General features: G+C 37.5%; 1 protein-coding gene across 8 annotated transcripts in view; it reads left to right on the plus strand.

The window, feature by feature from the left end:
* Positions 1-17,126, plus strand: part of LOC108261906 (Fc receptor-like protein 5) — a 66,197-nt gene that overhangs the window by 15,520 nt on the left and 33,551 nt on the right. For 5 of the 8 annotated variants that reach the window (XM_053681500.1, XM_053681501.1, XM_053681507.1 and 2 more), the window contains 4 exons: positions 6,727-6,996; positions 8,337-8,600; positions 9,839-10,111; positions 13,159-13,431. In XM_053681500.1, the coding sequence (XP_053537475.1) occupies positions 6,727-6,996; positions 8,337-8,600; positions 9,839-10,111; positions 13,159-13,431 (1,080 nt within the window). The remainder of the gene's footprint in view (positions 1-6,726; positions 6,997-8,336; positions 8,601-9,838; positions 10,112-13,158; positions 13,432-17,126) is intronic. The other 3 variants (XM_053681505.1, XM_053681503.1, XM_053681506.1) reach the window with 3 other exon arrangements.

The raw sequence follows: 17,126 nt of genomic DNA on the forward strand, positions 1-17,126 counted from the left end.
TAAAATAGAAAATAATGCTTGGAGGAACATTTTGAGATGTTTCCTCACCCACAAAATCTCATGACCCCACATGGACTGGTGGGTCCGTCTTCTCTTTCCATGTGCTTGAGCCATTCTTTCATCCAAAGCAAGGGCTAGAGCAAATACTTTACCTTGTGTTGACCTTTTTATATTCAGTAATTTGAATCTAGTAACATTCTAGTAAGTTACTTCCGTGGATATTCCGTATCATAGCAACCAATGAGTCTTGGCTGAAAAAACGCTCCAGAAATTATATTTCTGGATTTCTTGAGTTAATACTGATGTCTGGTGAAAATGTCATATGAACAGCCTCATTGGAAATATATTTACTGAAAAAAATGTTGACCCATCCAATACATATTTCCCCACTGTGTCTTTATAATTTTCATAAATTTCCCCATCTATTTTACATTTACAACAAAACTAGATTCATAATTCCTTTTTTGAAATTTATAAAATTATTTTATATTTTTTCCTCTTTTCTAACCATCTCCTTTTTGACCTCAGAAAGGCTCCCTTTGATTTCTCTTCATACCATTTTTCCAGGTCTGATTATAATATATGTAACTTGTTATGAGATTGTAGGTCAGTATCTGCAGAAGATAGTTGGACTATTTCATATGTTTTTTACTTTGAGCAATTTCCTTACCCCTTTTCATAGCTATTAATTTCACCTCATTTCATTAACTCCCAATATCTCCCATATACTTTTTATAATTGGGCTTTACTCCAGAATCACTTAATAATGTTTTTTTTTTTTTTGCCTCTTTCTGAAAAAGATCATCTTAAAGTAGGTTACATTTAATTTCCAATAACCCCTGTTCAATCCACAGACACCCAAATGATCTAGATCAATTAGTAAATTCATTTAATTTGTGGTCAGTGAAGACCAATGGATTGATTGAGATTGAGATTTTTAAAAAATTCTTTCCATTAAAGTGTCAAACAAAAAATGAATAAATCAATTCTTGATTGTTTAGATCTACCCCTGTTACACCACGTCAATTGCTTCTTGTCTGGATTTTTTAATCTCCAAGCATCTATGACATTATGATGACTAATCTAATCTACTAATAATTGGACATATGGAATTTGGTCCTTTAGGAAATGGATATCGATCTATTGGTACATTAGGGACTAAATTAAAAAGGATTTTATTTTAATATTTTGGACAATATCTTTTAGGTTTTGTATCTCTACTGTAAATATATTGTATATATAAATATATATTGCCAGTAAATATGTATCATGATTAATATACACAAATAAATAAGCCATCTTCCAAATGTATGAGTTTTACTGAATATAATTTTTCCTTTGAACGCCTGTTTAAAAATCACCACACTGGCAGATTTACTCCTCTGACAAGAAAGCCACATTTCATTTCCCCATTGCTTTTTCCAAAGATCAAGGTCAAATGATAGCGTGTGTGTTTCTTGCATGAAATAAAAGTCTGCATTAAAGTTTTTGCAATATAAAAAAACAGAATTACATTCATAACAGTCTCTAATACCTCTGACTACCGCTGTAACAGTATGAAAATTTCATAACACGATTATCGTGACCAAAAATATCACGGTTACCAGGATTATCACAGTATTGTTAAAATGTGCTGAAAATGTACAAAAAGTACTGATACACACACTGAAATTATTTAAACAGGTTTAATATTTGTGTTTGACCGCACACCAACTGCCCACCGTGGCATCGCCCCCACTGTCATTTTGCTTTTTACAGTAACAAAATTCATTTAGTTCAGTTAGAGAACATGGTGGAAGGCAGTGACGGCACTCGGGAGTCTTTCCAACCATCCAAGAAGACCAAATCTGAAATGTGGTCATATTTTGGATTTAATAAAAATTCTGAGGGGAACTTAATAGAAGATGGGAACCCTGTCTGCAGAGCTTGGCAGAAGAAAGTTGCTGTGAAAGGGGGCTTTGGTACTTCATTGGAACTTTTCCCTATTTTCCCCCTCGCTTTAAATCGCTTATGAATGCCCATGTAACTGCGTGCATTTCGCTTTCGAATTAGCGGCAATTACTTGAATGGTGGGTTCATAATTATTCTTAATGAAAAACACAACGACAACAAAACAGTACAACGACAAACTCGCTTATATTAAACCAAATCTTTCACAATTGTCTTGTCTCCCAGCTCGACTCAATCTTCCTATCATTCAGCTAACCTCACTCTTCCTGTCAGTCAGCTCGCCTCACTCTTCCTGTCAGTCAGCTAACCTCACTCTTCCTGTCAGTCAGCTCGCCTCACTCTTCCTGTCAGTCAGCTCGCCTCACTCTTCCTGTCAGTCAGCTCGCCTCACTCTTCCTGTCAGTCAGCTCGCCTCACTCTTCCTGTCAGTCAGCTCGCCTCACTCTTCCTGTCAGTCAGCTCGCCTCACTCTTCCTGTCAGTCAGCTCGCCTCACTCTTCCTGTCAGTCAGCTCGCCTCACTCTTCCTGTCAGTCAGCTCGCCTCACTCTTCCTGTCAGTCAGCTTGCCTCACTTTCGTCACGTGATAAATGAAATCTGACTGCTGATCTGTGCTGTGACTCTGACTCATTCGGCTCATGCTGAATTGAGCAGATGCGTTCAGTTTTTAATTGTAGCGTCCATTTTCATGCTCAAAAAACAATGTAGCATGCTGCGACTGTGCCAGAATCATGCTGGGTGTGTATGGACAGCCTTTACAGCGGGTTTTACAGATCATGATAATCGTGCAGTTTTAATGATAATTAAATGTGACACGGTAATACTAACCATCAGGGAATTGTAATGTGAAACGGGTAACCGTTTCATCCCTACCCCTGACATTAATGGAACAGACAGACAAAGACAGATGAACAGATAAAAGTAATAAGAAAAAAACAACCACTCCTAAGCCTAAGTGTAAGATTGGTCGTAAGCTTTGTTTAGCTAATTAAGGGTTTGTGCCCACAACATTAACTGTACTAGTCTTTGGTCATTAATATTTAACAGTGCAGTGAACAAGAAACATTTAGAACAGTTCAACAGATCAACTGTGCATAAAACAACAATATAAAGACTGTTTGTTACTAAAAGTGTCTTAAGAGCTACAGCTTGGCAAAAAACAGTTACGATTTGGAGGATTGATACCAGCTACCATTGATGATCACCTTAACTCCTGCAAAAAACGCCACCTAGCCCTCTTTTTATGCCGCCTCCACCACTGGCCATACTTCCTTACTACCATTCATGTCAGCTTTGGTCAGAGCTTCCTTAAATCTTAGGTTATGGGCCTTCAGGTATTCACAGCTCTTTGCCTGTTTCCAAAGGAGCGCGTAGCTCTGCTTGAGAACTGGATGATTGTCGCTCTGGGGTCTCTGTTCGGCTCCTTTGGTACTAAACGATGAACAATGTCTACATCCATTGTCTGTCTGACCTTTTCTTCTGGAATGACAGTTTTGCATATTTATATCACACATTGCTCTATATTCTCATCTGCCCTTTCTGGAATTCCAGAAATATGAATATTCCAACTATGATGATATCATTCAGCCTTGTTCAGTCTGTCTTCTATTTCCTTTATCTCTCGTTTGTTTCTTGTACATGTCTCTTTCACAGATTTCATATCACTTTTTAATTCATTGACTTATTTAAAGGCAAAGTCAAGTGAGCGTTTGAACATCAATAGTCACAGTATTCTTCTTGATAATGTCATCCAGACTGTCGGCTCTCTTGTTGATCTTATCTCTTGTTGAGTGAGTTGATGACTCACTATGTTGTTTTGAATCTCAAATAGTGTAGGTTCCTTTTTAGTCTTTTTCAATTCCATGCTCTTCAATGGTGTGTCAGGTAGAGGAGTCAACTGTTCGTTTACCTGCACTGCAGTAGATTTGTCAATGATAGTAACAGCCATTTCACTAGATTAGAAACCGAGGTGACACAGCTTGCTTTGTGATGCAGTAATGTAAAAAATTGACCAATAGCTTCCAAACATGCTGCAGAACTATATGTATATTATTTAAAGTATTGTATGACCAAAGTCAATAAACATTCATGGATATTTAGCATCTAAACCTTAAAAAGCACTCAGATTAAATAACATTCAACTGCCATCTTGGGTCACCCCCATTTTGTTTGCATCTAGGCATGAGGAAGATGACGACATGGTTCCATTTCCCAAATGATGGATGTGACTATGCGCTGGAGCTGACTTTGAATGGAGTGTAGCAATAGTCCAGTGTCCTCTTGCCCCTGGTAGGGCAGGTGATGTGTTGGTGGAAGTTTGACACTGCGCGTTTGAGGTTGGCACTGTTAAAGTCCCCCGCCACAGTAAGGGCAGCATCCAGATGATGAGTCCGGTGTTGAGTGAGAGCCTCATGCAGTTCACATAAGGCAGTGTCCATGACCGCCTGAGGTGGAACATAAAGGGCACTGACTATGGTCGAGGTACAGTAGATTCCCGAGGATGAAAGGGATATGGAGGATGCAAAATATGTGTTGTCTCCAGTAACACACACACACAAACATTTGCAAACATTTTCTAAAATGTAACTTCTCAAGATTTCAGTAATGTGGTGTACAATTACTGACTGCTACCAATATGTATCTCTGCACAATTTGCCCCCTTCTACTCCATCCATTAATGGACACATCATGTTCATCAAGAAACCGTCAGTGTCACTGTCCTCTAACTAAGATCTGCTCAGTGGTGTTCCTGAAAAGAGATGTGATCCCTGAAGCTTTCACTCGCCTTCTAATCAGGATGTAAAGCCAGTCTTAGAAATCAGGTGATACACAGGGAGTTGATCATTTACATACAGCTCACTGTGAGGAGGAAAACACTCAAATATGTACATCTGAGCACATTTATTATGACCTTGTAATGCAATATAAATATAGATATAATAATATAGATATAATCCAAATGAATGTAGTATTGAAACAGTGTGTAAGTATATAGTTAATTATTCTGAATGTAGGCAACTAGCTATGATAATACCACTGGCATTGTATTTACATTGATAAGCCACAATAAATTAAATACAACTAAATAAACTATTTTATTCTGCTACATGTGTCTTTAGGTATAGGTACCAATAACACGATCACGATTAGCTAAGGGCTAATACGCCAACATTCAATGGAGTCAGCTAGCTTACCTGTTCTGTACTAGTTTGCTTATAAATACATATTTGGTCACAATTTACAAACATACCATGGAGCTAAGGGTTAATGTCAGAGTGTCTAATGGAGTAAATGAGATCGCTATTGCTTTTAATGACTACTGTTTACACTCTGCACCCCAGTACCCATCCCCCAGAATGTCTTTCATCCTTTATCTTCATGTTTTCTACCTCTGTCAATCTCTGTAGTTAAAAAAAAAATGCTCATCTTAAAAATGAGCTTCACTGATTAACATTAGCCTTTTCCTGTGTTCCATTCAAGTCAGAGCTCTGTGTTGAAGTCTCTGTGCACTTCCCAGCTGCCACTTATGCATTTACATTTATTCACATAGCAGATGCTTTTATCCAAAGCGACTTACAAATGAGAAAAATACATGCAAAGCGATGTATCAAGCAGAGAACAATACAAGTAGTGCTACCATACAAGATCCACTAATGGAGTTCCAGAAGAAGCAAAGTGCACAGAGTAGAGTTGTAAGTGCCAATTTTTTATTTATTTATTTATTTATTTTTTATATGAGTTGGTTAGGTGTTCACGGAAGAGGTGGGTCTTTAGCTATTTTTTGAAGATGGTGAGAGATTCTGCGGCCCGGATTGAGATTGGAAGTTCATTATACGGGACACAGCATTAATTTTATTCACAACAGTTAAAGACAGTGGCTGTGTGGCATGACCAAACATTATAGTTTTATTTGTCAGTCGCTATACTTTACTTCCCTGAACTGTGCAACTGTTCAATAATGTGTGAAACCTAACTAATTAGCCAGGTAGCTAGCTACCATCCAACATTGCTTAGCCTAGGTAACGATCTAATAAACTATCTAGTGTGCTGTTGTAGGTAACTAGCTTCCTAATGTTAGACAAAGAGAAGTAAAGTGACAGTGACACTAATGTCCTTTGAGATGTTAGTTAAAGTGTTGAATAGGTATTTACCATCGAAGCTTACGTGGACGAGGACGATAAAAACACACTGTCTGTACACCTGCCATTATGAGATGGGGCAAAAAGAAACGGTTATGTGAGATGAATTTGAAACGAACCGGGTGTGTTCGGCTGTGGCTGGATATAACCAATCGGTGAGAGTTGCCACATGCAGTCGGGGTAGGAGGTAAAAACGGAGCCGTGCAGTCGGACACCTTCTGCTTCCTGTAATGACGCTCGCGCGGTGTTTGCTTCTTTTATCGCAGATGAAGTGGATTAGATGTAATATTTCTCAGATAAACAGATGTCTGAATTTTACATGTATTTTGAATTTTACATGTTCTGTATAGGTTCTCTTTAGATTGTTACAAAAAGAACTCCCTGCAACATGAGGGGAACGTTCTGTGTTTGCTGATTATAAGCTGATCACAAGCGCTGCATATCCAATCACATCCAATCACATCAGCCAATTATCCAATCACATAATTTGTTGACGAAAATTCACGTCATATGCACTTCGAGATATTTATTTAGTAAATGTGTTTCCACCGTAGATTATGCACGTTTTTTCTGCCTCAATTGAGCTCAGAATTTTTTTAATGTGCAATTTTTTAAAATGTTGTGCTATGTTTCTATAGCGAGACCAAAGCCTGCAGTGAAAGTACAGCCAGCTGAGCATGTGTTCATTGGGGAAACCGTCACTCTCACATGTGAGATACAGACTGGAGAATCCTGGCGTTACCTCTGGTATAGAAATAATGAAGAACTCAGTGATGCTGCAGGAAAGAAAACACACACAATCACTGATATTAAAGACTCTGATAAAGGTGATTATACATGTAATGGAACACAGTCATCAGACCCTAAATACACACAGACCAGTGATGCTGTTACACTGACTGTATCAGGTGAGTGTGTTTTATCTCACATATTATTTATTCCATTAACAGTGGAAAGTGTAGAGGTGTATTTTGTATAGAACACAGTATGTTAGATGCTCTAATGCTGTCAGTGAACTCAATTTATTAAACTCTGACTGCAAATCACAGTAACTTATTATAATTAAACTTGTAATAAAAGATGCAGGAATTAAGAAAAAAAAAAGAAAAAAACCTATAGAAAATGTCCCTAGAACATTATTTGGTTTAAAAAAAAAAAAAAGGAACCAAATGCTAATGTGAGGGGAATGTTCAGTGTTTGCTGGGTATAAGCTGGCGCCATGCGCTGAATGTCCAATCACATCCAATCACACCAGCCAGTTATCCAATCACATGATTTGTTGAGGAAAAGACACATGACTTGTTTGATGTGCATCGAGGAATTTATTCATTAAATGTGTTCCATGGTAGTTTATGTGCATGTTTTATTCATATTTTGGAGATTTTATTCATATCTGGTGCTTCCATCCAGCATTTTTTATGAGATATCCCAAAATTCTCATAAAAATATGTTGATGGAAACAGTGTTTGTATGTGTCAGAGTGTGTGTGCACACGAGTGTGTGTGAGTGTGAGTGTGTGAGAGAGAGAGAGCAGTCTGGCTTTTACACACCTACATTAAAGCTCACACAGCTGATGTGATTTTTCATTTAGTAGTTATGGCTGTGTGTTGAGTTACTTTGAGAGAACAGTAAATTTACACTGTTATACAAGCTGTACACTCAATACTTTACATTGTAGCCAAGTGTAATTTCTTCAGTGTTTTCACATGGAAAGATATAATCAAATATTTACAAAAATGTGAGGTGTACGCACTTTTGTGAGATACTGTATATACTGTGTGAGATACTGTGTGTGTGTGTGTGTATATATATATATATATATATATATATATATGTGTGTGTGTATATAGAAAGTTATTTATAATTAAGTACACTTGTAAAAAAAACAAATCAAATATCAAATTGTACTCAGTAAATCATTGCTAGCACACCAGTGTATCTTTTACCTTTAGTTTCTTGTTCCCTTGCTGACACTCAGCGTTCCTAAAGATCTTATGAAAAGATAAACAGGATGGTCAACACACTGTAATTCAGACATGAATAAATAGTGTAGATGTTAATTGTCAGTACAGTGACCTGATTATTTTTAGGGATGAGTCTGCATTTAAAATTGTGATCTACATTTACTTCATCAGTAGCGATTGTTGTCTGTCAGAGCTTAATTATTTAGTAAAATAATAGTGCTGGAAATGAATTCATTTATAGAAACAGTACTGATTTTGTTTTTTTTTTGTTTGTTTTTTTACAGAGAGTCCTAAACCTGAGGTGATTATAAAGCCTGATACACAGGTGTTCATAGGAGAGCGAGTGACTTTCAGGTGTGACATAAAGGGAGGGGACATTGAGTGGACATACGACTGGTATAGGGACGATAAAACATTCAACCTATCCCTCACAGCACAGGAGATCATCATCAGTGATTATCACAGTGGTAATTACACCTGCAGAGGGAGGAGGAGAAGTGACTCTCAGATCTCAAAGACGAGTGATCCTGTTACACTCACTGTATCAGGTGAGTGTGTGAATGTTATTACTTGTATATGTAAAAGTTATGATTAGTTCCAGATTTTATCCTATGAGGAAAAAATGTGATTTGTAAAGAATCACTACAACTTATTAGCTCTTCTGATTGGTGTGACATTTTTCCTCAGCTATTATTTAAATTGTTAGGAAATAATTGATGTGTGTAAGGAACATGTTCTTCCCCTAATAGTCAAGCTGACGCTCCTGCTACTTTAGTTGAGTGAAGAAGATTTTTAAATAGATACTGATGTGTGCAGTTGGTGGTGCAGGTTGTGTCAACCCAAACTTCCAACAGCAAAACACAGTGTACCCCATTTTTCTTTAACATGCGCACACAAGAACTAGAACACATCTCAGTCCAACAGAGAGTTTCTGTAACACATCAGCTGTACCAAAGAGCATGACCTTCACTGACTGGAGTAATTCAGCTATAAACATCTGCTTGTTAAAAATGACAAAAACAAGTTTTTTTGTTTTTTTGTTGTTTTTTGTTGTTGTTTTTTAAAGTGAAAACGTACACAAATGTTTATAATTTAATAATTTTCAAGATTTTCAAATTTGTAGGGATCTACGAGTATTTTTAAAGACTTATTTTGACACATTTGCGTTTTCCTTAGCTAACTAGTGCGCATGCAGGTGCAGTTGTCACTTGATATGAGAGGAAACTAAAATAAATAAAAAAAACTGAGTACTACGACCACATTGGAGTGTGAGAAACGTATAAAAGTTTAGTTTCGAGTCGAGGTCTACTCAAGAGTTACATTGTGTTACTGTGATTCAAACTTTATGTTCTCCAGTACAGCAGGTACTGTGAATAGTGAGTATGGAGATAGTATAATCTCAAAATTAATACATTCATAAAAATCAGATTCAGGAATGCATAAGCTAATTCACATTCACAAAAAATGTGAATATATTCGCAAACACTATCCCACACATTCATATCCTGATTCATATTCACAAATGCAACACACAATTCATAAACACACAAGTGTGACTGTAAATTTCTGAATGAAATCTGAGGCTTTACAGTATGGGAAAGCAAGAAGGAGAGAACGTCAAACATCCAGTGATTGATATCTGCTGTGCTGTGGAGAGGACTTAATGACGAAGGACAAAGACACAAGTGACATAGTGTCATCACAGAGAGAGTAATACTGTTTTACTGTAGAAGTGATTATTGTAGTAAAGACTTCACATCCTGAACTTGTGTTTCATTTCTAACAGAAAAACCTAAACCTCAACTCACATCAAGCCGTGAAGGACCTGCACTGACAGGAACCTCACTGACTTTGTACTGTACACTGAAGCCGCCGTCTGCTGGATGGAAGTTTTACTGGATCAAACCCACACAGAGCACTGAGACTGAGACTAAAACACACTCCTACACCATCAGCCCAGGTACTGTCTCTGATCGAGGTTATTACAAGTGCAGAGCTGGAAGAGGAAACCCGGTCTACTACACACACTACAGTAATGAACTCAGGGTAGATGTTATTGGTGAGTAAGAGACTTTCTGTTAAGTGATTCTGCACAACACTGAACATATAAACAACATGTGAGCAGAGACACAATAGTAACATGTACACAGCTACATACAGACAACTCTTTCAGCTAAATCATGTTATTAAAGTTAGAGAGAGACAGTGTGAGCACGGCTGAGCAGGGCTGGTGTGAGGTGAGCTGGAAAGCAAGTGGAACAACACTAGCTTAGCTTTGGTAGAAAATGTCACCAAAACCTGTAAAACTCTTTTAACAAGCTGCTCAGAGGCTGTAAAAGGGGCTTCATAAAGTTCCTGCTTCAGAAACATCAACATGCTCAAGTGGAGACCTGCCTGAGTGTGAATGAGTGAAGAGGACGAGGGTTGAACTTTTAAACTGAACCACTGCGTGTAAAGCCCGGTTCACACTGCACAGACAGACGCCTGTGTGTTAGCTCTGTCAGCAGTGGTGGCTCAATGGGTAAGGCGCTGGGTTACTGATCAGAAGGTTCAAGACCCATCACTGCCAAGCTGCCACTGTTGGGCCCTTGAACAAGGCCCTTAACCCTCTCTGCTCCAGATGTGCCGTGTCATGGTTGGCCCTGCTTGCTGAATACAACTTCCTAACAATCTAGGATATGCAAAAAAAGAATTTCATTGTGTTGTAATGTACATGTACGGCTGCAACTAATGATTATTTTCATAATCGGTTAGTTGGCCGATTATTTTTTCGTTTATTTAAAATAAAATCCACAAACAGAGTGTTACAAATATAAACTTCAGACTACACAACTGTTTGTCCAATTAAATAAGACTGAAAAGAACCCAATACTCAAAGACACACTAGAATATACATTATTCATTTAGGACTGTAAATTAATTCAGTGCTTTTTGTGCATCCATAAAAAGTAATACATATATATATATGTGTGTGTGTGTGTGTGTGTGTGTGTGTGTGTGTGTGTGTGTGTGTGTGTATATATATATATATATATATATATATATATATATATATATATATATATGTATATGTATATATATATGTATGTATGTATCTATGTATGTATCTATGTATGTATGTATTACTTTTTATGGATGCACAAAAATGTATTATTTTTGTTAATTAATGAATTAATTTACAGTCTCAATTTAATAATAAAAACTCCCTTTCACTGCACCTTATGGTTTCTGTTGCTCACTGCCTTTAGGCATATTGTTTTACTTTTGATCATAGTGTTTTAATTGGACATTACAGATCTAACTTCCCATCTAGCACTCTCACTGCAAGTGAGGAGCAATACGGCCTCGTTACAAACAGATCATTTCCGTTATAGTAAACAACAGAAGTTACACTGCAAGCGTGCAAATACAGCATATAATAACAATAAACTTCAATTAAACTAAATCTTTTAAGCAACTTGCATCAGTTTCCCCAAGCCCTTGCACACAGTGGAGCATTTTGGATATAAACATAAGTTTGTGCTCGTGCATCACCGTCGTGCTTCAGTGCTACACAAACTCCATTTTATAAAGTTTGATCTTCTTCAGGGTGTTTAATGTAAAATGCCCCCGGCCTTAGAGGACTTGCAGGTCGCACACTTTCTTCCTCAGTCACTTGACAATTACGCCTCCATCTGATGGTGACTGAGGTCATGTTAGGAATAACACGTAACATTGACATAAACAGTAAACTGAAGAAAGTCACTGTCGGTGACTCTGGGTGTCTGCTAAAGCTAGCGGCATCACATTACATACGTACGACGTCATACGCCGTCGACTAAGAAGCTGTTTATACTTCCGGTTAGTAAAAAACTAATGTGTTCCATTTGAGATGATATTACCTTTCTGAAATTCATACACTAGACCAGTGGTTCTCAACCTTTTGTGAGCTCTGGACCCCTAGAATATTTCGAAATATACACAAGGACCCCCTCACTCCACAAAAATTACAGGCTATATATTTAACATTCATTTCTATAGATGTTACTTTATTTTATTAATATTTAACATGGACATTCAAAATTTAATCAAAACATTTCAAGATTTTATTTTTTAAATGTTATTGTTGGTGTGACATTTAATTTGACTCTGAATTATCTTTAGTTTATTTCATCCATCAATGTGACACATGAATTTGTCTCCACTCATAGGTTTTTGAAAATGATCATTTTATTTGTAAATAAATTTAAATTAAATCCATCAACGCTCGATCGTCAGCTCAGTTGTACAGTACATCATTTGGGACACAACTTTAGTATTTACTCTCCAAAGCTTGTTTTCGGAACAGAAGTAACATAATGAGTAAATGTACCACGGGCAGACCAACTAATCGATAATGAGATTCATTGAGAACGATTTTCATAATCGATTATTATAGATTTTATCGATTAGTTGTCACACCTCTATGTATATGTGAGAGATTTTGTGTTTGTCAGCATTAGTTTTCACCGAATGAACATGTTCCGTCACATCTATTGGTTGTTTAAAATGCGCCAGAGGATGTAAAATCTGAAAGAATGAGAGAGATCAATAACAAGTCTGTTTGTGTGTGTGTGTGTGTGTGTGTGTGTGTGTGGACATGCAGTGATGAGTAAGGATGTGTACATCAGAATTATTGTTTTCTAGCATTATTTTTTCTTTTTTATTAAATAGACCTGTTAAAACTGTGATTAAATTATACTCAGTCAGTAATCTTTAGTATTATTGTGTATCTTTTACCTTTAGTTTCTTGTTCCCTTGCTGTCACTCAGTGTTCCTAAAGATGAATATTCAGGAAAACAGGACAGAAAACACACTGTAACTCAGACATGAATCAGTAGTGAAAAAGATCTAAATGATCAGAACAGTAACTTGATTAATTTTAGGTTTGAGTCAGTTTTCCTAACTGTGATCTACATTTACTTCATTAGTAGTGATTGTTAAAATGACTCAGTCCACCTCTGACAGAACTTAATCATTTACATGTGAGCAGATATACTGTATTCCATTTAAAATCTTACTACTCATTTAAATAATGCTCTCGGGAATTAATTCATACATTTAAAAATGTTGTTGTTTTTTTCACAGTGAGGCCTAAACCTGTGGTGATTATAAAGCCTGATACACAGGTGTACAGTGGAGAGAGAGTGACTCTCAGATGTAACATACAGGGAGAAAGAGACACTCAGTGGACATACAGCTGGTATAAGAATGAAATAGAGTACCGTCACCACACAACACAGGAGTTCACCATCAGCTCAGTTACAGACTCTGACAGTGGTAAATACACCTGCAGAAGGTCGAGAAGCAGTTACTATCAGATCTCAGAGATCAGTGATGCTGTTATACTCACTGTATCAGGTGAGTGTGTGAGTTTATGTTATTAACTCTTTGTTATAATATGCTATTACTTTTGTTTTTATTATATGTAAAGTATATCAATAATTGCAGCTTTCAGATTTGTTCCAGATTATTTTTAATGAGCTACACTCTAACTGAGTCTTATTACAACAACTTTACATCTTCCTTCTGTCTGTTTGTTCTGAATTTTCACTTTTCTACCTTAAAGACTAATTCACGTGATTACTGGTCAAGACAGGAATCATCATTATTACTCAGTCTGACTGGTGGAACGTAGGGCTGCACGATTATGGCCAAAATGATAATCACGATTATTTTTGATCAATATTGAGATCACAGTTATTTATCACGATTATTCGTTGATTTTAGGGACAACATATTTTTTTGTTTTGGACAACATATTTTTTTGAAGCGAAGCTGGCAGCTCGATCATTAAAACGCTAACTCATTTCCGGGTTTTGGCGTTACAAAATGACGTCATCTCTGCTCCACTCTATGGTGACTGGCTGTAAGTTTAGGAAGCTCTTGATTTGATCTGCAGTGGAGTTTTCTATGAGCTGAGGACGAACTTTAAACATCAATATTGCAGTTGATCATGTTCATGTAATCATGGGCAGTCAAAATCGTAATTGATATTTGATTAATTGTGCAGCCCTACACCACGGAAGAAAAATTCTTGCAAAAAGCTCTTGTTGGGGATGGTAGTATCCCAAATCCCCAACAATCAGTGTAATACCCTTTTGGTTCTGGGAGTAGGAAAATTCACAATTGCGTCTAATTTGGCATTGACAGGGCTCGCCTGGCGTTGGCCCACTTGTTTACCGAGGTATGTGACCACTGCTTTACCAAATTCACACTTGGCCAAATTCACAGTTAAATTGGATCCTGCTAGCCGGACAAACACTTCATGCAGGGTATTAATGTGACTTCACAATTCGCTACCCTGGACAAAACCCTCTGCAATAGCTGCTGGAAAGTAGTTGGGGCATTTCGCATCCCAAAGACCATAATCGTATACTGAAGGAAATTATCTGGTGTAACAAAACCCTACTCTGTCTATACAATCCTCCATCCTAGGTAAGGGGAAAGAATTGGGTTTAGTGACATTATTCAACTTCCTGTAGTCTGTACAAAATATGAGGGAGCTATCTGACTTTGGCACAAGAATACAAGGTGAGCTCCACAGACTTGAGCTGGGCACGGCAAGACCATTTTTTAATAGGTAATTTACCTCTTTCCTCATTTCTTCTCTCTTAGCAGTGTTAACCTGATATGGATGCTGTTTGATGGGGTGTGACTCCGAAAACCTCAATGTCATGAAACAGAACATTAGTCTGAGTGAGATTATCTGAGAAGATAGAAGGGAAACGTTTTATCAACCACACAATATCTCTTCGATGAGAATGACAGAGATAAATAAACCGTTCGTTAATATTGTTTAATATTTTATATAGAGTTAGAGTATTAGAAATATAGAGTGCTACAAAGGCAACAGGCAGAGACTCTGCTTTGGTACCATCTCCTCTCTTTACATACTTCTTAAGCATATTGATATAACACACACAGGTTTTTTTTCTACGGTCTGGGGTACCAAGAGCATAGTCTGTACTACTCAAATTCTGTTCTATAATGTAGGGTCCAGAAAGCCTTGCCTGCAATGTTGAACCAGGAATGGGATGCAGTACCAAAACTGAATCGTTGCTTCATTTGTTTTTGTTTTTCAGCCAAATTTGTTTTTGCCATTCCACACACTCTATGCAGGTGACACTGGATGAGCCCCAATTTATGTTATGACCCCGGTCTAGGGTCGAGGTGTAACATAAAAAGTATTAACATAACTCATAATCAAAATAATGAGGTAGACACACGTTTCATTCAACTCTTTGATTACCTTGCCAATTTAATAATTGCAAGAAGGAAATAATCCCAAAACAAACAGAATCACTCAGAAAGCAAATCTCTTCAGGGCTGGGCAAGCCCAAAATAATAAACAAAACCTGCGCTATCTTGCCCTGTATCAATTTAAATAACCTAACAACAGAAAAGGTACTTTGAAATAAAATACAGGGTCTAACCTAACTCCCTTGCTGATTCAAAACAGAGAACAAAAGACCGACTCAAAATAAACGGCACCAAACCCCTACAGCTTTTGTGATACCAAGACAAAATTATATTTACAATAGGTTGCAATATATAAAAATAAGGCTTATACTCAGCCACAACATATAAGGCAAGACAGGGGAATGGGACAACACAATAGCCTACAAACCACCACAGTAGGCACACTTCAATCACTCACTTCTTTCACTCGTACACAGTATAAACAATAAGCGAGTTCACTCAAGCACCAAGAAAACATTCACTACTCAATCATCCCCACACGATCACAGACAACACACATCCCAATTCCTCCCAACATAACATCCTTCTTTCTTTTAAAAGTCACACAATCTTCTCGTCTCCAATCCCCGTGCACAACGTCAGCACGTCCAATTAAGGTGGAGCGATCTGTGAGAGCGAAACAAAAGGGAGAGAGAGAGAGAGAACACATGAGCACAATACATCTCCTGATGTAACACTATACTGTGGAAGCCCGTACCCTCATACAGCATCAAATAACGTATAATCCTATACTGTAGAACTCCGTACCCTCATACAGCATCAAATAACGTATAATCCTGTACTGTAGAACTCCGTATCCTCATACAGCATCAAATAACGTATAATCCTGTACTGTAGAACTCCGTACCCTCATACAGCATCAAATAACGTATAATCCTATACTGTAGAACTCCGTACCCTCATACAGCATCAAATAACGTATAATCCTGTACTGTAGAACTCCGTACCCTCATACAGCATCAAATAACGTATAATCCTGTACTGTAGAACTCCGTATCCTCATACAGCATCAAATAACGTATAATCCTATACTGTAGAACTCCGTACCCTCATACAGCATCAAATAACGTATAATCCTGTACTGTAGAACTCCGTACCCTCATACAGCATCAAATAACGTATAATCCTGTACTGTAGAACTCCGTACCCTCATACAGCATCAAATAACGTATAATCCTGTACTGTAGAACTCCGTATCCTCATACAGCATTCAATAACGTATAATCCTGTACTGTAGAAGCCCGTACCCTCATACAGCATACAATAACGTATAATCCTATACTGTTGAAGCCTGTATGTGTTTCATTCAAGTTAGAGCTCTGTGTTGAAGTCACTGTGCACTTCCCTGCTGCCACTTATACGGGACGCAGCATTAATTTTATTTACAACAGTTAAAGACAGTGGCTGTGTGGCATGACCAAACATTATAGTTTTATTTGTCAGTCGCTATCCTTTACTTCCCTGAACTGTGCAACTGTGAACTAATGTGTGAAACATAACTAATTAACCAGCTAGCTAGCTACCATCCAACATTGCTTAGCCTAGCTAACTATCTAATAAACTAACTAGTGTGCTGTTGTAGCTAACTAACTTCCTAACGTTAGACAAAGAGAAGTTATGTGACAGTGACACTAATGTCCTTTGAGATGTTAGTTAAAGTGTTGCACTGTCTTTACACCTGCCATTAGGAGTTGTAGCAGATAGAAACAGTTACACGAGTTGAATTTGAAAAAAACAGGTGTGTTCGACTTTGGCCGGTTGTAACTGATCGGTGAGAGTTGCCACATGTAGTC

This window comes from Ictalurus punctatus, chromosome 7 (assembly GCF_001660625.3).
Source record: "Ictalurus punctatus breed USDA103 chromosome 7, Coco_2.0, whole genome shotgun sequence".
Classification (NCBI taxonomy): domain Eukaryota; kingdom Metazoa; phylum Chordata; class Actinopteri; order Siluriformes; family Ictaluridae; genus Ictalurus; species Ictalurus punctatus.